Source organism: Mesoplodon bidens (genome assembly GCF_964165515.1).
Source record: "Mesoplodon bidens genome assembly, chromosome: 3".
Lineage (NCBI taxonomy): Eukaryota > Metazoa > Chordata > Mammalia > Artiodactyla > Ziphiidae > Mesoplodon > Mesoplodon bidens.
The window spans coordinates 173529943-173552346 of NC_138178.1; the positions used below are offsets into that span (position 1 = coordinate 173529943).

Consider the following 22404-nt stretch of genomic DNA (forward strand, 5'->3'; position numbering starts at 1 on the left):
ATTTATTTATTTATCTATCTTTGGCTGTGTCGGGCCTTAGTTGCAGCACGTGGGCTTCTCTGTAGTTGTGGCACGCTCGGGCTCAGTTGCCCCACGGAATGTGGGATCCTAATTCCCCAGTCAGAGATCAAACCCGCATCTGCTGCATTGCAAGGTGGATTCTTAACCACTGGACCACCAGGGAAGTCCTGCTTGGTTTGTTTTTAAATAAGGGAAAAGAGAGGTGAAAAGTTTCATCCTTGCAGTAGAACCTCCGGGGCCCACACAGGAAATGCACAGCCCTGGAAGGAATTCTGCAGGCTGGTGACAGCGTGGTCGGAAGAGGCTGGGACCAGAGTCCAAAGGCCGAGTTCAAGTCGCATCTTCCTCTCCCATCAGGTGGGAGGGAATGAGTTTGGCCTCTGAGGCCTCAGTTTTCCTCCTCCAGAAAATGGGGGTAAAAAAATCCACCTTCTTCCTGGGCGTGGAGATTTAGTAACATCCTTCAAGGGCTCAGGGGTGAAGGGATCCTGGCAATTTGGTGGAGAAATAAGACATGCTTTCAAGTCTCAAGGATTCCGGGAGGCAGTGGGAGCACCATTATGTCTTTACACCTCACTGGAAGAAATGAGCGTCCTCAGAGCTGGCACTGGAGTACGTGTGACCGGGGGTTTAGAAATAGGGACGTCTCAACGCTGAATTTGAAGAGCCTTTGACCTTGAGGCGCTCACAGTTTAGTGGTGGAGGTGGCCATAGAAACAAATCATTAAAGTCCTGCTGAGAAGGCCAAGGGGAGGGGCTGCAGGGAGGACCTCCCGCTTTTGCGAGGTGCCGTCCAAGCCATGTCCTGCAGGAAAAGGGTCTCCCTTGCTTCTTGGATATTTCTATTTGAGGTCGGAGGGGCCTCTCCTAAGCTGCCAGAGGCTTTGAGCCGAGGGCAGGCTGCTCAGTGGGCAGCCCCACTTGGCCTCTCCCTGGCTGTACCCTTGGTGGGTCACAGTGCTCTCTGCGCCCAGTTCCTTGTCTGGAAAAAAGGCGGTAATCACAGCCTTTAGTGTCAATGTGGGTGCAAGGGCACAGGCTCTGCAGCCAGCCTGCCCGGGTCCCAGTCACATGTTCATGCATGCACACTCACACACGTACACACACACACACACTCTCATATGCAGGCACACGTGTGCACTAACCTCGCTGGGCCTCAGCTTCCTAGGCTGTCAAGCGAGGTGGCCCTGGAACCTCAGAAGGGACGGCGTTTGGCACATGGGAAGCACACAATGCATGAGCAGCACTTGGTGATCCATCCCATTATTTCTTCCTCCTGTCCCTGCCAGTTACCCTTGGGTGGGGGGGGTCAGTGGGGGGACTCAGGCGGCCTCAGAGGGAGACCATAATCCAGCACCCGTGCAACACCCACGTCCTGGTGATAGTGGGGGGCAGGCTTGGCGCCCCAGGCGAGTGTTCATTTCCACGAGGTGGGGGAGGGCACAGGTGGGCAGCAGGCATGCAGAGCCAGGAAAGGAGGGGTTTGCCAGGCAGATGGTGTCAGGAAGGGCATTCCAGGTTGCTCCAGGCCAGGGGGACGCAGGGCCGGGGCCTTGGAGGAAGCCATCGGTGACGTGGCGAGGTGACCCTCCCTCCCTGGCTGGCTGGAAACGGTGGGCTAGCACCTGGAAAGCCCAGCAGACAGACCAGTGCTCTGTGCATGTGGTCCCCTTCCCCTGGAGATGAACACCAGTATGTGCTGCTACTGGCTGAGCTTAATTGCCCGAAAAACCCTGTCCTGTTTCCTGTGTTTGGGCTACCAGTCTCTCAGCATTTCATTTCAAAAACAAAAAAGCACCACTTGGACCCTTACATGCTGCTACAGATTTGTCTGCAGTTCTTGCTGTACTTTTAAAAAAGAAATTAAAAAAAAATTTTTGACGCTCTCTGCGCAGGCTCGCAGCTGATTTTTCCTGCAGCCCTGAGAATGCAGCGGCCAGCCCTGGGCACAGTCCTTAGAGCTTCCCTTGGGCTCTCTCACTGAGATTCTGTCCATGTGGGCGGGACTGGGACCCTGATGCACGTGAGGAGTGGCAGGGCAGGGTTCAGGCCCAGGCAGTCGTAACCAGAACACAGGGCTTTGTTCTGTATTTTTGAACTAATTTTAGACTTACAGAAAAGCTATCAAAACAGTGCAGAGGGCTTCCCTGGTGGCGCAGTGGTTGAGAGTCCGCCTGCCGATGCAGGGGACACGGGTTTGTGCCCCGGTCTGGGAAGATCCCACATGCCGTGGAGCGGCTGGGCCCGTGAGCCATGGCCGCTGAGCCTGCGCGTCCGGAGCCTGTGCTCCGCAACGGGAGAGGCCACAGCAGTGAGAGGCCTGCGTACCGCAAAAAAAAAAAAAAAAAAAAAAAAAACAGTGCAGAGTTTCCATATAGCCCTCACACAGCTTCCCCTCAAGTTCATGTCTTGCATGACCAGAGAGCAGTGAGCCAGCCCAGGCAATGAACTTCATACACAGCTCCTAACTAAACCTCAGACCTTACTCAGATGTCACCAGGTTTCCCACGAGTGTCCTTTCCCATTCCAGTGTCCCGTCTAAGATCCCACGTCACTTACTTGTCCTGGCTCCCTCATCCCCTCCAACCTGTGACAGTCCCTCAATCTTTCCTTGTCTTTCATGATCCCGGCACTTTTGAAGTGTACCGATCAGTGATTTTGTAGAATGACCCTCAGTTTGGGCTTGTGTGATGTTTTGTCAGGATTGGACCGAGGTTGTGCATTTGGGGCAAGAATCCCACAGAGGTGATTCTGGGTCCTGCTCGGTCCTCATATCAGGGGTTCATGGTGTCCGTGTCTCTTCATTGGTGACGTTGACCTTGATCACTTGTTTAAGGTGGTGTCTGCCAGGCTTCTCCACAGTCAAGTTCCTATCTTTCCTTTCTAATTAATACATGTCTTGAGGGAGGTACTCTGAGACCTTGCAAATTCTGTTTCTTCTCAAACGTTCACCCATTAATTTTAATATCCATCGGTGGATCTTGTCCACAACAATTATTAGTGTGATGTTTGCCAAAAGGTCACTTTCTATTTTCTTCTTTTCTTTGTATTAATAAACAGGAATTTGACTGTAAGGAAGAACTGTCCCTTCTCTCCATTTATTTATTGAATTGATTGTTTATATCAGTATGGACTCGTGGGCAATTGTTGTAATCTATGTATTATAATCCAACACTACCATTATTTATTTTATTGCACAAATTGTTCCAATTTAGCCATTGGGAGCCTCTTCATTTTGACTCCTGAGTTCTCTCAACAAGACCCCATCTTTTTTTATCACCTCCTAACTCCTTGACACCACAAGATGCCCGATACGAGCTCATTTTGTATTTTCCCTGCTCCAGTCCTGAGACCGTTTCTCCCAGGAGTCTTTATTGGAGGATGGTGCTTAGAAACCAAGACAAGGTACTAAGGGTGCTGTTACTGGGGCATCATTGCTTCCAGGCCCACTCAGTGGACACAACTGGGAAACACATGTGCTTTACATGCGCTAAACCACACCCACACACATCCGTGATTCTGGGTCTCCCTGTCTTATACACATTAAAGACCGTGAGCTCATACTGATCACAGGGATTATTTTAGCTTCCCTCTTTTCCTTCTTTGTAACTTCTTTCTCCAACAGGAAGAAACCCAACGCTTATTATCTACAATATAATGATTCTTTGTTCAATTCTCATGGCTGTAGAGGGTAGTTTCAGAATTGCTGACCCGTTCCCCTTCAAGAAATGCACTTACTGACGAGGTTTGTGTGCAGCTCTTGCCCCTGTGCCCTTATAGCAACCAGTCAAGACACTGATTTCCAAAGTTGCTTATATTAGTTCCTTCCCCACACCATTCAGCGTGGTTGTGCTATTCATTTGTAATATGGCTTGGTTCATTTTGGGGGGGTTATTTCATTTGGGGTTTGCTTGGTTTATTCTGGGGGGAATGTGAAGGACAAATGAAGGTCTGGGGAACATTGCAGAGGTCCTGAGTCATAGCTGGACCAAAGGAAAGACTCAGAGCCTGGCCATCCGAGCCCCCTCCCTGCCCTCTGGCCCCATTCCCCACTCCTTTTCACCCACTCCATGTAACTCACCTCTTTAGTATCTGTTTTTCTTCCTGTATCTATTTTACACAAATGAGTGTATTTCCCTAGACCTCCTTTTCCACATGAAGGATGCCACGCCTCAGAAACTCTCTCGGGCTTTGCTTTCGTCACTTCACCGCGTGTCCTAGAAACCACTCCATGTCAGTTCACGGAGATCTTCCTCCTCCACTGTGTGGAGGTTCCAGAGTTGATTCAACCCCTCTCGTGTCTATGAACTTTTGAGCAGTTTCCAGTATTTTGCGATAACAACCAACATTGTAGTGCACAACCTTGTGTGTGTCTATTTTTGTATGTTGCAGGTGTGTCTTCAAGACAGATTCCTAGAAGTGGGATTGCTGCGCTGACAAGTAAGTGCGTATGTAATTCTGCTTGGTTTTGCCAAGTTTCCCTTCAAAGGTGTTGTACTAATTTGCAGGAGTGCAAATGCAAAAGTGCATGAGAGGACCTGTTCTCTCACAGGCTCACCTACAGAATAAGTGGCCGTGTTTTAATTTTTTTTAGTCCCATAGGGGGAAAATGGTACGTCAGTGTTGCTTTAAATTGCATTTCTCCATGATGAATGAATTTGGACACTTTCTGTGTGCTCGAGGACTTTGTGTGTGAATTGTCTGTTCATGTCTTTTTTCCCATTTTTCTCTCAATTTTTAAAACTTCTTTATATAATAGAAATATTAGTCCTTTGGTAAATGTTGTAAATATCTTCTTCCAGTTTACTGGGAGGGAACATCTTTTGACTTTGTTTATGGTGGGCTTTTTAATGCAGTTTTTTTAAATTGTGGGAAATTTCCTACACTGTTGGTGGGAATGTAAATTGATACAGCCACTATGGAGAACGGTATGGAGGTTCCTTAAAAAACTAAAAATAGAACTACCATAGGATCCAGCAATCCCACTCCTGGGCATAATTCGAAAAGATACATGCAGCACTATTTACAATAGCCAGGACATGGAAACAACCTAAATGTCCATCAACAGAGGAATGGATAAAGAAGATGTGGTACCTATATACAATAGAATACTACTTAGCCATAAAAAAGAACGAAATAATGCCATTTGCAGCAACATGGATGGACCTAGAGATTATCATGCTAAGTGAAGTAAGTCGTACAGAGAAAGACAAATATCATATGACATCACTCATATGTGGAATCTAATTTTTAAAAAAAATGATACAAATGAACTTATTTACAAAACAGAAACAGACTTACAGATATCGAAAACAAATTTATGGGGACCAAAGGAGACACGTTGTGGGGAGGGATAAATCAGGAGCTTGGGATTAACACACACACACTACCGTATATAAGATAAATAACCAACAAGGACCTACTGTACAGCACAGGGAACTCTATTCAATATTCTGTGATAACTTATATGAGAAAAGAATCTGGAAAAGAATGAATATATGTATCTATATATAACTGAATCACTTTGCTGTATACCTGAAACTAACACAACTTTGTAACTCAACTATAATCCAATAAAATTTTTTAAAACAATTATATAGTCAAATCCATCCATCTTGTGTTGCCACTGGGTTTTGAGGGAAAGTTAGAGAGTCTTTACCTGCCCCTGAGTGCAGTCCTTTAAAGTGGGGAGGGGGGCTGATGGGGGTGGGCAAGGGCAGGAGCAGGTAGGGGAAGGTGGAAGGGTCTGCTGGAAATAGAAGACAGGCCAGTTTACTGTGGAGCTTGAAAGGATTACAGAGGGACTCACTTACACAGGTGGCTCCCCAAACACTTCAGATTCTGGTAGATCTGCCAAAATTGAGCTGACCACCCATGCTTCATGAAGACATAGATTTATTCCACAGTGAGGTACAAGGTCAGGGTCCCGTGCCCACCCCGAGCATACATGGAGGGAGGGCGGGGAAGGGGACCATCTGGGCTTGTAGATTCAGTGCTGGCATTTTACCACGCTCTTTCACTGCTGACCCATTGTCCAGGTGGAGAAACTGGAGTTCGGTTAAATAACCCCGTCAAGTGGTGGAAGGGCTGGACTGAGTCCACAGGTGGAAGCCCACAGGTGGAAGTGTGAGTCCACAGGGCTCACACTTGTCACTGAAGCCTTCTGGCTTTGCAGAGGTGGAGAGGGGGCTTTTTGCTCCCCCAGGAGACCTGCTCCCAATCCCCAGAGCAGTTTTTGCTTAATGGCATCTCCAGCCCACAGGCTATGGCCCAAGCAGTCCTGGGCTCGCCTCTCCCCAACAGGCACCTCCCTCAGATCTGCTTTCCTCCTGGACCTCCTGGCTGGACCCCTTCACCTTCCCTGGGGTTCACTGCTGCAGACACTTGAGCAGCTCCCTACTCCAGCCTGGTCCCCCCAGTGCACTGTGTAGGGCCCCACAGGGATCCCCCCAAAATTCAGAAGGCCCCTCCCTAGGGAGAAAAGCCCCGTTTCTTTTGCTTGGCGTGGGGGTGCAGGATGCTCTGTGACCGGCCTTCAGCCTTCCAAGGGGTCTCCTCCTCCACTTCAGCCCCACCCCTGGCTCCAGCCCGCCAGCGTCAGAACAGCCAGGCATCATCAGCTGCCTTCCTGTCCACTGGGGAAAGTGCTGCTGTCTGCTGGGGCCAGGCTCCCACACCACCTCCCTGGAGGCCACCCCTGTGTCGCTCTGATGTACCCAGACCAGCCCTGATTCCTTCCAGTCTGAGGGTCTGCCCACCCACCCTGTAGGTATTGGGCAAATCGTAGATACAATAAAATCTCTGGAGAAGTCTGTTGTGGAAAAGGAAGAGGAGACATGGGGTAGAAAGAATGCGGTGGAACAGGCACGACAGGAGGGAGCAGGATGCGGGGCGGACAGGTGGGCAAGAGGATGAGCCCCGAGGGGGGCATCCTACAGCCTGTGGGGCAGGTGACTCGCGAGTGGAGGAGGTCAACAGGGAAAAAATGCAGGCCAGAGTCACCTTCCCTACAGTTTCCTGGCAAAGACACGACAGCCTATTTTAACCAAGCCCCACGAAGGGCCCAGAGCATCAGGTGTGCTCGGATTTAATGCAGGTTTGCAGCCTGCAGGGGTATTTCGGGATTGGCAGACGCTGCTCCGTTCGCCTGCTTTTTCTTTCCGTTGGTGTCCCCGCGCAGGTGGCACTCCCTGCGCAGCACGCGTCCCCGAGGACAGGCTGCTACCAGTTCTGTAAAGCGAGTGGTGTCTTTGCCTCCCGACCACAATTCTTTGGGAGAGTGATCTATCCTTCTTAAGAGTATGCGATCACCCTGTGAGTTCCTATCCGTCCATCTGTCCACTGTGCCCACAGGCATAACGTTGTGGAATTGCTGGGAATAAAGCATTATAGTGATAGTCACCATTCTAACAATTTCCCAAATTATATTTTGTCGAAGACTATTTTTTGCTGTTTACAGTTTCCAGCCCTCTTGCTGAGCCAACTGCCTTGGACTTCCTTTCTCTTGGGCCTCTTCTGGGCACCTACACTGTGCAAGGAGCCGCGGGCACGGAGAGCTGTAAACGGGGCCTCGCGTATCAATTGCAAAGTGAAATCCCATGGGCGAGGGCGCTACAATGTGCCGTGGACGTGCAGGGCCTCAGCCACAGTTTAAGGATGGAGAAGCTGGATGGCGGGGAGACGTCCAGGGCCAGAGGGCACCCGCAGACAAGGCAGGGTCCTGGATCCGTGCACATCGTTGGTATTTGCTGGATAAACAGATGTAATTGTGGGTCTTACATATTCCTTAACGTTGAGCACATCTGTACTGAGAAGCGTTTATTTATACAACACAACAGGAGCACCAACAAACCCCAAATACACATAATGCGAAAAAAAATCCACCTCTCGGATCAAGTTCTTGGCTCGGTCTGCGAATGTACCTGCTAGAACTTGGCTTGGGTTCCCCCGGCGGCTTCCTGGAGGGCGGTTCGTCCCAGCTGGCACTGCCACCAGGGGGCGCAAACGGAGCAGGGGAAAGGAGATTGCCCAGGTAGGAGCTCCTATAAAGCCTGCGGGGAGGTGGGACCCAGGGCCAGAGGGAGGGGTGTGGGTTCGGTTTGGATGAGGGTGATAAGGGAGGTTTGGCTTGTCTCGTTTTGGTGGCAGAGGAGGTCCTGGTGGACTTTCTCTGCTGTTTCCCATGCCATGAAGAGATGATAGAATTCCCCTCCTCGTGGACCCCGATCTGGGAGGGCTGCCCGCGGTGGTGGTGCAGGGACTGGGCTGGCAGGCTCCCCATTACTCAGCTTCACCCTTGGCCTCTGGTCCCTGGTGGCTGAACTGCCTTGATTGCTCTGATTGCCCGTCTGCCTGTGGGTCGTTTCAGGGATGCAACCTGGAGGGTGACACCTTCGTTCCTAACTCATGTTGCACCTCATTGCGAGTTTGCAGAAAGCACTTATTTTTAAATGTGCAGATCCTGTAGTGGAAGCCTGAAGTCTACATAATTGAATGACTAGAATCCTGAGATGATTTAACAAGCGCATATACTCATATTATCCTACTAACTGCACACATTATTGGGGCTTAATTTTTCTATTTCCTCAGCTTGTAATCTACTTTCCTCCCCATCACATACACAGCAATTCTATTCTTCCAGTAACAGCTGTTTTATAATCATCACCCTGACAGCAGAACTACATCCTTGTATTCATTTAATAACTGTTTATCCTCTATCTTCCCATTTTCAAAAAGGAGTAACTTGAGTGCTCCAGAAATTGGAAAAAAAATTGAAATTTGACCTTTATTAACTGGGTTAATTGTCAAAATCTCTGCTTGTAAAAAAAAATTAATGACTAAAAAGTGTAACTTTTAGAGTTTCAAAGATTAGGTTAATGTCCAAGGAAATATAAACTCTGACCTTTTTGACACATGTCATAAGTAACATCTATCCTAATAAATTGCTACCTGTGAGCAATTATAACATTTTTCCTGTATCCAGTCATGCAATTTAATTGCTGCTGGAAATTCTGGCTTCCTTAGAGATAGCCTGCAGAATTATTTGATGCCTACAGGCGTCATTTTATATTTGTTTCAGGGGAGAGTATTTGTTCGTTTGGATTTCTAGACACTGAAATGTCGTGGACAGAGAGCCTAGCTGCTTTGGCCAAAAGCAACGTGGGCGGTAAACTTATCACAGGAATGACAGGGAAACAGGCGACAAGCTTCTATGCCCAGATGTGGTGTGTCACTGAGGCTGGATCCTCTCCTATTTTTTTTTTTTTGCGGTACGTGGGCCTCTCACTGTTGTGGCCTCTCCCATTGCGGAGCAGAGGCTCCGGACACGCAGGCTCAGCGGCCATGGCTCACGGGCCCAGCCGCTCCGCGGCATGTGGGATCTTCCCAGACCGGGGCACGAACCCGTGTCCCCTGCATCGGCAGGCGGACTCTCAACCACTGCGCCACCAGGGAAGCCCCTCATTTCCTTTTTAATTGTCTGTTTGAGATAGACTGCAGTAGGTGTGGCCTAGTCAAACCCCACGGGATTAACAGGTGTTGTTTTTTTGTTTTTTTTTTTTAATGTCATCATTCTGGGATGGGTGTTTGCGGACTAGTTTGGGGAAACGGGGCTAATCCCCACCATTCACGCTCTCACGTACCAGTCTCATAACGGGTTTCTGTTTCAGCAAAGGAAGCAGGGATTTCACGGTCATTTATCTGGAGTCACCCCAGAGCTATGATGCTGGGGTTCCCCTCTTATCATTCCACCCTCATTTGGAAGATCCCAGAATGTTAGGAAATCTGGAAATGTAGTATCTGTAAACATGAAGAAGATTCTAGTTCCCTGAGGCATGTGTTCAAAGCACTTAAGTTGTGAAAAGAAATCAGACTTAAATTCTGTATTATTTGGTAATAGAAATGAACCTTTTGGGGAGGGGGGGATATGGAATAAAAACTAGTCTAAGAGAGAATTACAGGTAATCTACCATTCTGTAGACTGTGGAATTAAAAGCCCTGGACAGTCTCTTTTCTGTTAGGGATAGAAAAAAAGGAATGTGCCTCAAGATGTAGTTTGGGTGTAACTTCCCTGGGAGGCCCCCTGCAGCCTCCAGACATGGGCTGGGTGCCAGGCCTGCTGCTCCTGGGGCTCCTTGTGGGCGAGTGGCTGGGGGCACACTGTTTGCACCTCCAGCACTGATCAGATACTCCAACAACTGTTGGGTGAATCTACGGGGGTCACTGAATCAAAGCTTATTAAGGAAGAGGAAGTGGGATGAGAGCCTGTGGCCACCCGTGTCTCCCTTTCCCGGCAGCTCAACACGGCACCTGGACCTGTGTTTTGTCATCTGGAAAACAGGGCTTCTGCCACCTGCCCCTGCCCCCGGGGTGCCGTGCGCGATAGCAGCACACCAAGGCTGTTTGGACCCCTGTGGGGAAGAACCCACACCCTGAAGGTCTGAAGTCCTTGCCGTCTGAGCCTCCAAGAAGTCTGACCTGGAAAACTGCTGGGTCCCGTGGGGGCCCTTGCTCACCCTTGCTCGACCGCCGGTCCACTCATGTCGCAGGGCTGAGGACCTGGGAGAAGAGACAGCCGCTCCTGTCACCGCAAAGGATGAGCGGAAGGCCAAGTGCTACCTGGCTCCTGGCACTCTGAGAGCTCTACCCAGTTAACTTACGCGGAATGGCCCGGCCCGTTCCCTGAAACACTCGGTAGCTTTTGCTAATGGCGCCGGCGCATGAGTCACCAGCTCCCAGAGCATCTCAACAGGCAGCAAACACGCACACCACGAGCACCCTCAGCACCCAAGTCTGGCAAAAATAACCCTGTAAAGGCTCTTCTGTAAAACACCACCTTTGTACAGCTGCTGGTAGAGCTGGTGGTGTCAGTGTGTCTGTTATAGCACCTGCTTCCTAAGGGGGGGAGGACGGATGTGAGGGGGGAGGGGGGTTATTCCCGCGCCCTTGGTTTGATCCAGCCAGGGCAGAAGAGCGGGATTTTAATGTCAGCCTGAAGCTTCTCCGCAGGAGCGTATAAATCACAGCCGCCGAGGTGGAGGTCTCCCACTGCTGGGGGTGCTCCACCAGTGAGGAAACCTTTTCAGAGCGCGCACTCGGTGCCAGGTCCCGCACGAGGCACCAGGAAATGAAAGATGAGCCACAGAGGCACCAGCTCTCACATCGCACCGGCTGGGTGAAGTCTGCCCTCAGCCATGCCGAGCACCTTCTCCGTTGCCTGAAGCTGAAGAATACGAGTTTTGAGAAAATCTTATGTGCACACGTATACATATACACACACACAGTTGTGTAAATGTATACATATAAAATATATGTATGGACACACACACAGGTATGCCTGAGTCGTACGAGGGCGTTAGGAGAATGAATAAACCTAGGAGTTGGCACTGAAATGAGTGTGACAATCTGGGCTAACTTTCCTAACCCCCCAGTCAGGCTAAGGCGTCCATGAACACAGGTTTCTCTGCCGTTTTATCTCGTTTCTACAGGAAATACCAATGGTCTTTTCAAGCAGCTGGCCATTGCTACATTTTTCCATCTAAAGAAGTTCATTCATTACAAGGTAGCTGAAACTCTGCAGGAGCTCTCCTTGGGGTCCCTGGGCACCAGCCAGTTCAGGAGCCTCCTGCAGGATTCCTCAGGGGGACCTCAACTTCCTACCCCCCACCTCCAGCCTGGCACTGCCCTGTCCCCACTCCACTGCTCACAGACGAACCCCTGAAAGCCCAGGTGCCACTTCCTCCAGCGCTTCTTTTCCCGAGTTCCAGAGTGCACAGACCACCCCATCTCCAGAAGCGTGGCATGCTCTGCCCAGGGTTACGGTTATTTGTTCAAACAGTTGCCTCACCACCTGCGGGGGCAGCAAGGGCTTCTTAGGAATCTGAATTACACAGAACCTGACATTACACCAGGAACACAACTGTTGCTCAGTCCAGGTCTATCTCAGGGGACAGATGCCAGCAGCCTGCCTGCAGAGCAGGGATGATTTTGCTGCCCCCCAGCCCCCCCACCCAGTCCCACTAACACTTCCTGCCTCCCAGGAGTGGCTCAGACTTGGAAAAGAGTAATGACTCACATTTACTGAACGCTTAACACGCGGCAGACACTGTGCCAGAAGCTTTTATACCCGTTACCTCATCTGGTACTCCCAGACCCTCTAGAGGTAGGAGGCACAAGACGCACTAAAGGTGGGTACAAACACATCCAAGGACTGTCCCCAGGTCCCAGGAGAGAAGCGGGGCTGGGTCAGGACCCCAGAGCCATGTGGCCTGGGACTTGCACTCTCAGCCACCATGGAGAGCCTCCCCATCCTCTGCATAAAGATAAATAAAATCAAAGTGCCCCAGACACTTAGAATACCCTCTTCCCATGGCCGGCGGTCTGTTCACGTCCATGTCCACGTCCAGGGCAGCCTGCATTGTTAGGAAGCGCCCCTCCCTCTGCGGGGATCTGCCTCCCAGCCCACTGGCCCTGGCTGTGCCTTCTGCAGAGACAGAGTGAGTCCCCTCCCTCCTTCCCGTGACAGTTCTTCAAATACCCAGGGCCAGCACTGCAGCTTCATTTAAATAACAAATTCGCCAGTGCATCTAAATACAATTTGTTACTCAAATTCAATTTACACACAGAATTTTAGGAATACACTATATAAGGTGCTGCGAATTAAAATAGTAGGGTGACCCCTAATGAGGTTATTGGATTCTACTGTATACTTACCTGAAATTGACATTTAAATAAAAGTGAGCCAGATTCTTGGGTCAGGTTATCGCTACATCCTATTAATAAACATGTTCATTTTGCCAGGTCGGTAATAATGTGAACATGGCACGGTATATCACATAAAAAGCTTCTCACCGTAGCCATGGTTACAGCCAACACTCCAAGATCTGGGCTTCCTGAAACTCACCCCCAAGACCAACCACCACTAACCATGATTCCCCATTTTCTTTACAGCCAGTGCTATTTTAGTTCTGAACTCAAGTTGTAGGCACTTTCTTTGGGTTTTGTTTTGTTTTGTTTTTTAATTCTTTCACTCCAACATGTACGCTTTAACCATCAAAAACATAGTGATGATTTACAGAAAACGAATTCCCTCATTTTTAAGTGAAAGTTTAATTTAGCATAACCCTGCATATTGGGAACCTGGGTATATTATAGCTTTAATGTCTTACCTCACCTCTCCAAAAAATTAAATACATCTTCTAGTGAGCCTATTCTAGAAACTATTGGGGGAAATCACCCATCAACTGCCAGACTGAGTGGAAAAACGGGGTGATTTTTCTAGGCTCGTGATATCTAATTGCTAACTGTTTACACAAATAACACAGAGCTAACGAAACAGAAGCAGAAGCTGGCATTTTTCCAATGACTAGCCTGAGCAGCCTCTTATCCAAAAGCATTAAGAAGAAAGTAAACTTTAAAATGATTTGAGAGAAAGGTCTATTTTCATGACAGATGGCAGTGAGGGTTCTTCAATGCCAATTTAATCACTTTTCCTCAGTTTTCAAATGCTTCAGTTGTGACTCCAAGTGTCTGTGCAGCAGCGCTGCATCCCTCATGGGCGCAGAGGGCTGATGACATGCATTGTGGTCTCGCTGACCCGCTGGAGTCCTGCAAAGGTTTCTATCCGACCTAGGAAATCATGTTGTTCAACACGCTCTGTCTTCCAACATCGAAAGTGTTCTATGAGCACCCTTTTTGTCACAGTCTCCTTGATTGGAGCGTAACCTATAAAATCGTTTTTTGGTCCAATAACCTTAACAAAGAGACCCTGTGGATGGGGAATTCATGAACAGAACAGTGTCCGAATTTTTAAGCAGGGACCACTGATAATTTAGTACCATTCCCTCACCTCCCAAGTAAATAAGGGAACTGAGGCCCGAGCGTGGGGTCCCCGCACCCTCCAGTGGTGCCGTGAGGACCAGGGCTTGTCCTGACCCCCGTCCAGCTCCACCTGAACTCGAATCTTCTCCAGGGAGTATTTTGAAAACTATTCTATCTCATGAAGCTACTTTACATCTGAACTGTGTTTGTGTGTGTGTGCATATGTGTGTGTGTGTGTGTGTGTGTGTGTATGTATGTATATATATATATTTTTTTTCCCCAAAGGACATATATTTAACATGAGACTTGAAAGCTGTCATCCAATGAGAAAGTCATCTACAGACAAATCAGTCATGAGCATTCTTCATCTCTTCTGGGGCTCCTGTTCCAGAGAGAAAACTCCTTGAGTACCACCGTGCTTCTGCCTTTTGGAAATTAGTACGTAGGTTTCCCAGACTACTTCATATCTTTGGTCAAGTATCTCAGGTACAGGGCTGACAGGAGAGCTGATGTCACTGGCATCCTCTTCTGAGGCAGTTCGGACTGTGTTCACATTAACAACATAGGAAGTTACAGGCACCGACCTAACATAAAGATGAAACCTGTCTCTAGCGTCCAAGGCAGCAGGTACACGTGACATGCGGAGCCCTGGGAGGTGGGGTGTCCTTGGTAGAGAATAAAGCAAGTTATCGGCAGAGCTGTGTCTTCTCCAAGGAGAAACACCGAGAGCACCTTGAAGACTACCTGTGTGCAGCGATGTTTACCGAGACGGTCGGGGGAATAATTCACATAGCCTTCTCCAAAATAAGCGATGTACTTAATAGTTAGGACATCACAGATGATGTGAACATTTGTAGTTAAGGAAGACTGGCAATCCGTAACCTGAAGGCTGGTGGCTTTCTGGGGATGGATCCCACCTCACCCCCAGGACACCACCCCGAGCCTCTACTTCCCCTGAAAGTAAGAACTCCTCTTCCTGTGTTCCTGGTGTCACCGGCCCTCCCTGAGCACCCCCTGCAGGCTAGGGAGGGGCTGAGCAAGCGCCTCTCATCCATCTCTAAGTCCCCAGCGGGGAGCAACACACAGCACGGGTCAGGTTCGAAACCTGCCCCGTGACTAAGCAGGATGGTTTGCATAAAAGCTCGATTCAAGGGGCCTGTCGCACTCCAAAGAAAAGGAATAGACAAAAATATTAATTACGTTTTCCTTTTAATAAGGCTTTTTACTCAAAAGTGTAGCTTTGAAAATCTCTAGCTTGTTGTGACAACCAGAGAAGCCAGGAGCGGCCTTGCCTTGAACATGGTGCCCTCGCAAGCTCTCTGGCACCAGGGCTGGAGGGCAAATGCACCACTTTACAATCAGAGCCAACATTTAAAATTAGGAGGAGGATGCATGTCCTACTTGGATTCAAGGAGAAAGGACAAGTTCTCAATACAGTAAAACAAAACACAAAAAGTAAACAAATCTTTAGAAATCACTAGATATCTGTGTGTGTGTCTGTGTGTGTGTGTCTGTGTGTGTTTATATAATTAGGATTATCATCAACATTTAAAACTATTAAAAATAAGGTTGCCACCTTACCTTTTCTTTTGGTACTGGGGTGTTATTTTTTTTAGGAAAAAAATTTTTTTTTTTTGCCCAGCCTCTCAAGTTTCCTAACCTCAAGCCTGTTTTCCGCTGTGCAGCCAAATGCCCCACCTTCGCACTGCACCCACAGAGCACCGCCGTCAAGCACCGCTGGCAGGAGGCAGGGCAGGCTTTGATTCTGGTGGTCAAGATGACAGGCCCACAAAAGCACAGCTGACAGAGGAACTGAATTCTTCCCCAGGAAGAAAATACATTTGCCCGCAATGGGGCTGCAAAATCTTCCGAGGCACCTTTTCCCCTCTGTGCTCTGCTTGATAACTTGTTTGTTTGGCCAAGAAGCAAGATGGCAATCTTAATCTGAAAGGGAAGCTAGATTTTTTAAATAACTTAAAAAAATCATTTTTATAGAAAGCAGCAAACACATATTTTCCTCTCTGCAGGAAGAAAACCGTGAACAAGGAAACACAGCGATGTGAACGGGGCCGTTCATACACTTCTGCTAAACTGGGTCCCCCGACAGACTCAGCGCTGCTTTCCAACTTCCTCGGCGCTGTCGGAAGAAGATTCTTGGGCGTCTCCGGTCGCTCTTTTACTTCCCTCTTGATTTAAACTTTCCTTCTCTGACCTGGTCCCGTTGGGTATAGAGTTTTCGCCGTTGACCAGCCCGTGCTCTGCAGCCTTTGCCCTGCGGACAGCCTCAGTGAGGGTCAAGGCCTGCTGTGCGCCGGCCTCCCCGTCCGGGTCCCTGAGGCCCAGGGGCGGCCGCGAGTCCGCCACGCCCTCCAGCAGCCTCGGGTTACTCTCCTGGTACTTGGGGAGCGGGGCGCGCCCCTCCAGCAGCCCCGGGTTACTCTCCTCGTAGTTGGGGAGCGGGGCGCGCCCCTCCAGCAGCCCCGGGTTACTCTCCTGGTACTTGGGGAGCGGGGCGCGCCCCTCCAGCAGCCCCGGGTTACTCTCCTCGTACTTGGGGAGCGGGACGCGCCCCTCCAGCTGCCTGCGGCAGTGCTCTCGGCTCGTGGCCGCGCTCCTGACGGCTCTTTCCAAAATCTCTTTCTCACCTAAGCGCAACTTGATGGCCATCGTGGCACGAACGGAGAGGGCATGGTGTTTCAAGAAGGACTCATCTTCCTGGAAAAGGAAACAGAGCAGAATTAACTACAGCAAGTCTAAACCATCTAAAACGATAGCGCCAGAAGGCAGATCAGTTGCTGCCGGGGAGCTGCCGGGGACGAAAGCATGAGAGAAATTGGGGGCGGGGGGCGGGGCGTGGTGGTGACAGAAGGTTCTGGAACTTGACTGTGGAGGTGGCTACAGGACTGCACGCTTAAACCCAAGCGTACACTTCAGAAGTGTGGATTTTACTCTGTGTAAATTATACCTAAGTAAATGATTATAGAACAAAAAAGAAGAGCCTAAATCAAATGGTGCACGGACACTACACTGACAGAAGTTCACTTATGTCTAAAACCCTTCCGTCTTGAGCCCTGATGGAGCCCAGGGCTCGGCACTTGGCTGAAGGATGGCTGAATGACAGGTACTTGAAGTCAGTGACCCAAGAGTCAACTCTGAAAGCATGGATGAAGACTTGTGTTTGTCTGTATCATATGAATTAGAAATTACGGAAAAATGTTAAATAATGTAAAAAATTTATATTCTAATCAACACTGCCTCAGTGTGACTCTTTTGGTAGGGGTGAACATGCAAAATAGAAAAATATTAATAAGTTTAATGAAAAATGTCAAATACACAATGATTTTGCTAAAGCATGACAGTAATTTACATTTAAGAAAGAATCTCTTATTAAACATCTTTTAAAACATGACAAAGCACAAATCCTCTCTTAATCAACAGAATTACCTCAATGGTTGTTTTATATGTTTTTAAAAGAAGTGAGGCTCGATCTTCAAGAAATGTCCACAGTTTGACCTCATTGTCCCAGCTAACAGGATACTCAGAGTTCCCCAAGGTGAAGATTCTGTCAATGGCATTATCTCCCAGCAAATGTTCTTTCAATTCTTCTACAAGAACACAAATAGCCATCTGTTAAGGGAAACAGCACTACTTCTCATTTTAACCAGCAGCCCACCTCACAAAACATCTTTCCCAACAACGCCATCTTCCTGTGGTGAAGAGTTCTCCCTGATCAATCAGCCAGGCCATGGCTAGACTCTTCAGAGCAGAGCCAGAGCTGTTTCAGGGAGAAAAGAGGGGAGGTCTTCCTGATTTGGAATCCAGATCAAGCCTCGCTGGGCCAACCCTCCACCTTTTTCATTGTTTTTAAGAGGAATCCCGAGAGCCTTTAGACGGTATCAGAAGATACTTCTTAAAGACCATCTGTAGTGACACATGCCTTATTTTGACAACACCCTTCTTGCAAACTCTGAGCCCAGTCACAGCAACTGGGTCAAAAAGACATGTAGGTGAGCAATGTAAACAGTGAAAACAGACAACAGCACAACAACCCAGTGATCCTTCTAGACTGAAATCTGATGGACGCTAATTCCAGTAGTTGACCTGACAAAGCTATTTGTCTCGTCTTACAACAAGTAAACCACAAACTGAAACCCAAAAATGGACTAGAAAAATCTTAGTTTATGAAATACGTGTCTATATCCCTCACTTGTCAGGAATTTCAAAAGGAGTTACAAATAAACACAAGTGCACATCTCAACTACCTTCAAATATATGTAAGAAGAGGAAAGAATTCAGCAACTGCTCTGAGCATTTTACCTCCTGGCACATTATCTTCAAAAGACCAAAACATGCCGATCCTATTCACGCTCAAGAAATACAACCGTGCTTCTTATGTAATTATGAGACAGTATCTCTTTCAGAGCACAATGCCCTACAGCTGTCACTATTTACAATTCAAATGGAAGAACTTCTGCTGCCAGCAAACCAAACTTTTATTAGTATTAGTGAGAGTGATTCAAAGAATGCATCAATTGTCTTGACAAGACAAATTGTCTATGACTAAAGAGAAACTAAAGAGTCTCAACGGACCTAAGATGATTCAAAAGCAGGTTACTGTTTTGTTTTTTTTTAAGAAAATAGAAGTTAATCTAATATTCAGAAAAGAAATTTCTTAAGTTGCATTTGTTAGCAAAAGGTCATGATGAAATTCAGGATTTTTAGATTTTTGGTCCTTCAGTTTATAGTCTTTGCATAAAGCAATGAAGATTTTTTAAATGCTTTCTAAGTGGAAGAAGTTTCTTTTTAGACGCCCCCAATACTAAGGTTACAATTTTTGTTTTCTTCCTCAACCTACCCGAGTTGTACCCTTTAATTAACATTGGGAAGGTGAGGGGCTGAAGCAGAGTCTTCTCTCTGCTGCTCTTAACAGTGATACTGCACTGGCTTCACACGCCTGGAGAAATAAAACCTACGAAAGGCCATCAACCTGCCTGGAACACTCAGGAAACGAACCACAGGCTCCGGGAGCAGGTTTCTTTCCCCTCTCCCCTCTCGCTGACAAACCCTTCCTGGATTTCCTGGATTCCCTGCCCACCGCAAGAGTGTGGTTTGGTGGCCCCCAGCCTGGCCCCTGCAGACCCTGCAGCACTAGAATCTCTTCTGTGGGCTATGGGCCTTGCAAACCCGCAGGAGCCCCGTGGGGGCCTGGGGTACAGGCTCTGAGGCGGCAGAGCTGGGTCCCAAGTCAGGGTCATCGCCGGCCAGCTGAGTGGCCAAGTTACTCTCCTCTTTGCGTGGGAGCTTCTACGTCAGTCAAGTGGGAAGCCCCATCTCCCTCCAGCAAGGCTGATGAGGATGAACAAAGCCTGCACCACACTCAGCATCGTGCCTGGCACGGAGAGGGGGCTCCCAAATTATAGGGATTAGCATCGTCGTCATCTCTCATCAGGATATGAACTGTGACGTTCAACCTTGTAACCCTATATTACACGCAAGAAAAGCCCACGGTTAACCCTTAACTCGTGTTCACTGAATTGAACTGAGGAACCAGTGCCAAAGCACAAAATCACCAAAGGCTCCCACCTGAGTGACCGGGAGTCTAGAGCCGTGTGGCTGCGAGCGAGGGACAAGGACCGCCTAACACCGCTCTGGGCTCTGCAGTTGGTTGTCTGTGTTTCAGGACTCAGTTTCTTCTACTTCTAATGTCAAGCCAGGACCTGGGCGGCACCTCTCTGGCTGCAGACGTGGAGGGAGGGAGCCAGACAGCAGAGCCCAGCAGACTCCCTCCACGGCCGTCATTTCCGCTCCGGCCCCGGCTGCCCTTGCTCTAGCACTCGGACAGCTTCCTTCAGAAGAACACTTGTCTGTCTCTTCAATCAGGTGGCACGCACTCACTGTCCCTCATTCCCACCCAATCCGCTGTGCACAGGATCCAGGGTAGTTTACAACAACAGCAAACTCACACACAATTAAAAATGGAACCTCACAACCAGGGGATTTGGAGGAGTATATTTTCAGATGAAAAGTGAAAACATAACCGCAACAGATCACATTTCAGTGCCAGAGATCCCAAATGGCTTGTCTTAAGGAAACATAAAAGTAATGCTCAATGCATATATTTAACTCTTTTTGTGCCTGAAATAAGAGGCTGTAGACAGGAATATTTTGCAGTTTAAACAGGTTCTGTTTGCAGTGTTATTTACTCCAACTGGATGCCTGGCACTGAAAGGCCGGCTGGCGATTTCGGATTCACACTACAGAGCTGGTTAACAAATGAAGTCCTCTGGCCCACGTGGGTCATGGCCAACCACCCGACCTCAGTGTCGAATGACCATTCACCGTGAGTACAGTTAGGCTCTGTCGTCCTGGGTAATAGGCACATCAAAAACTCCCATCTACAAATGTCGAATTTTGATATAGGTAGACAATCCAAGATGTATTAAGTTTTCTTCCAATGCAGTAGAGAATTATTTGTTTATTACAAGCGTATACTGACAACACACTGAGGATTTAATAAAATACTTCCAGGATAAAACAGATCAATTTCTTCTTTCTCCAATATTACCTCTTCCCCCCAAAGTGCTTTAATTTTGTGTGTGTGTGTGTGTGTGTGTGTGGTACGCAGGCCTCTCACTGTTGTGGCCTCTCCCGTTGCGGACGCACAGGCTCAGCGGCCATGGCTCACGGGCCCAGCCACTCTGTGGCATGTGGGATCTTCCCGGACCGGGGCACGAACCCATGTCCCCTGCATCGGCAGGCGGACTCTCAACCACTGCGCCACCGGGGAAGACCACAATTTTCAGCAATTTTATCTTTAATCTGAGTCCCTCTGCCTCACACTTCATGAATTAAAAAAAAAGAAAAAAACTCAACATTTTTTTTTTCTGAAATGGTTTACCTTCGGTCATGCAGAAGACTCGGAGAAAAGCCAGAAGTTGGGCAGAGATGGGTGGCTCCGTAAAATGCAATGCAAAGACACTGGAGCTGACGAGAGGAAGAAGAGAGATCAGCCCCTGCTGCAGTGGCCTCCTCGCCCCACAGTGAAATCTCTGAATCTGAACTCCATGTGGTCCTCAGGGAGCCTGGGTCAGCATGAGGGACCCCACCTCCTCACCAGAACTCTAAAAACAGAATTTTCAGCCCTGGTGAAATGCAGAAGGCCTGGGCTGGCCGAGGAGGATGGCGGTAACCATCACTGCCAGCACTTCTTAGTCTAATAGCCTTCATCTCGGGTGCATACAACACATCAGGAGAATTAAGCATACCCATGGTTCCTAAAAAAGGTTAACAATAATTTATGTTGAGTTCACATTTTAATCATTAATCAAATATTGACAAGTTCAATAAAAAAAGGTCTAGATAATCCATTTTCATTAAGAATGGTTCTCTCCATTCCCCGGAGAACTAATAAATCATAATTCTTGTCCTTATCATTTTGCACCTCAAATGCCAGAAAATCTTAAGATTTGATTTAACCAGAAATTCTTGAAATCACTGAGTATCATGACTTCATTACAGAAACTAATGGTGGCAAAGAATTTAATGAAACCAATTGATCCAGGTCATTAACCTTTTCAAGGTGAAAGGCATTAATGACATGGAGGCACTTATTTAACTGAATGAGGATTTCAGGCCCCATCCCCTGGAACTGGCTGTGGACGCTTCCAACGACAATTATGTTGATCTGAAAACGCTGGTAAATCACCATGCATCTCAACGGTCTAAATTTGCAGTATAATAGGGATAAAGGGATTAAGACAAACTACAGTAGAGAAGTTTTATTAACACACCAGTTAAACACCGTGAGAATGGAAATATTTCAAGTACGACAGTAAAGAGCTGATAGGTTTTTTCTACGTACGTTGGGATGCCAGCGCGAGCCAGGACCTCGGCCTTCATGGCGTACAGCCTGTCACTTTTACTCACTCCAAGCTTTATTTTCACTCTGTCGTGTGAATTATTGTCAAAGAAAAAACCACTGTGGATCACAAACTCTGCATTTGACCGAGTGCCATAAAAAATGTAAATCTGAGATGCAGTAAAGAAAAAATAAAGGGATATAAAAGAAACTTAACATCCATTCTCAGTACAGAGCAGGGCAAAGGATCAGTTCTCATATATTTAATGCGACTTCACACTAAGGAGACAAACAGTTCTGAGGTGACCCTGCTCTGAATATCATGTGCCGCCAGGCGGGGACCGGCGGGCTGAGGAGAGCACACGCTGACCTGGCACCCAGAGGAGCCGGACCTCGTCGTCCCAGCCTTTCTCATACCCCCTCACACTCCCAGGAACAGTGAGACTGCTGCTTTACGACTGCACTTTAAAATTCACCGTGGTCTTTTCTACCTCTCCTTTAACTACAAGAGCGTCTCCTGGAACCAGGGTTTAAGGCAGTGTCTGTCAGAAATCCACTTCTAGATGCTGCGGCAATTCTGCACACAGCAGGAGGGTTTATGAACTGTCTCCGGGCGCTTTGTTAGGCTAGTGTTTTTCACTTTGTCCCAGCTCGAACGTCAGTGGTCTGTGTCAGTTCTGTCTTTTCGTGTTCCCTGCTTGGTCGCA

General features: G+C 48.2%; 1 protein-coding gene across 3 annotated transcripts in view; it reads right to left on the minus strand.

The window, feature by feature from the left end:
* Positions 1-15031: 15031 nt before the first annotated feature.
* The window catches only part of SETD3 (SET domain containing 3, actin N3(tau)-histidine methyltransferase), a 71917-nt gene continuing 64544 nt past the window's right edge, over positions 15032-22404 (minus strand). The window contains exons 10-14 of one of the 3 annotated variants that reach the window (XM_081228159.1): positions 21701-21867; positions 20738-20823; positions 17284-17444; positions 16370-16554; positions 15032-16216 (exon numbers count right to left, since the gene is read on the minus strand). In XM_081228159.1, the coding sequence (XP_081084285.1) occupies positions 15949-16216; positions 16370-16554; positions 17284-17444; positions 20738-20823; positions 21701-21867 (867 nt within the window). In that variant the 3' untranslated portion in view covers positions 15032-15948. Of the gene's footprint in view, positions 16555-17283; positions 17445-20737; positions 20824-21700; positions 21868-22404 lie in introns of all 3 variants that reach the window. The other 2 variants (XM_081228158.1, XM_081228157.1) reach the window with 2 other exon arrangements.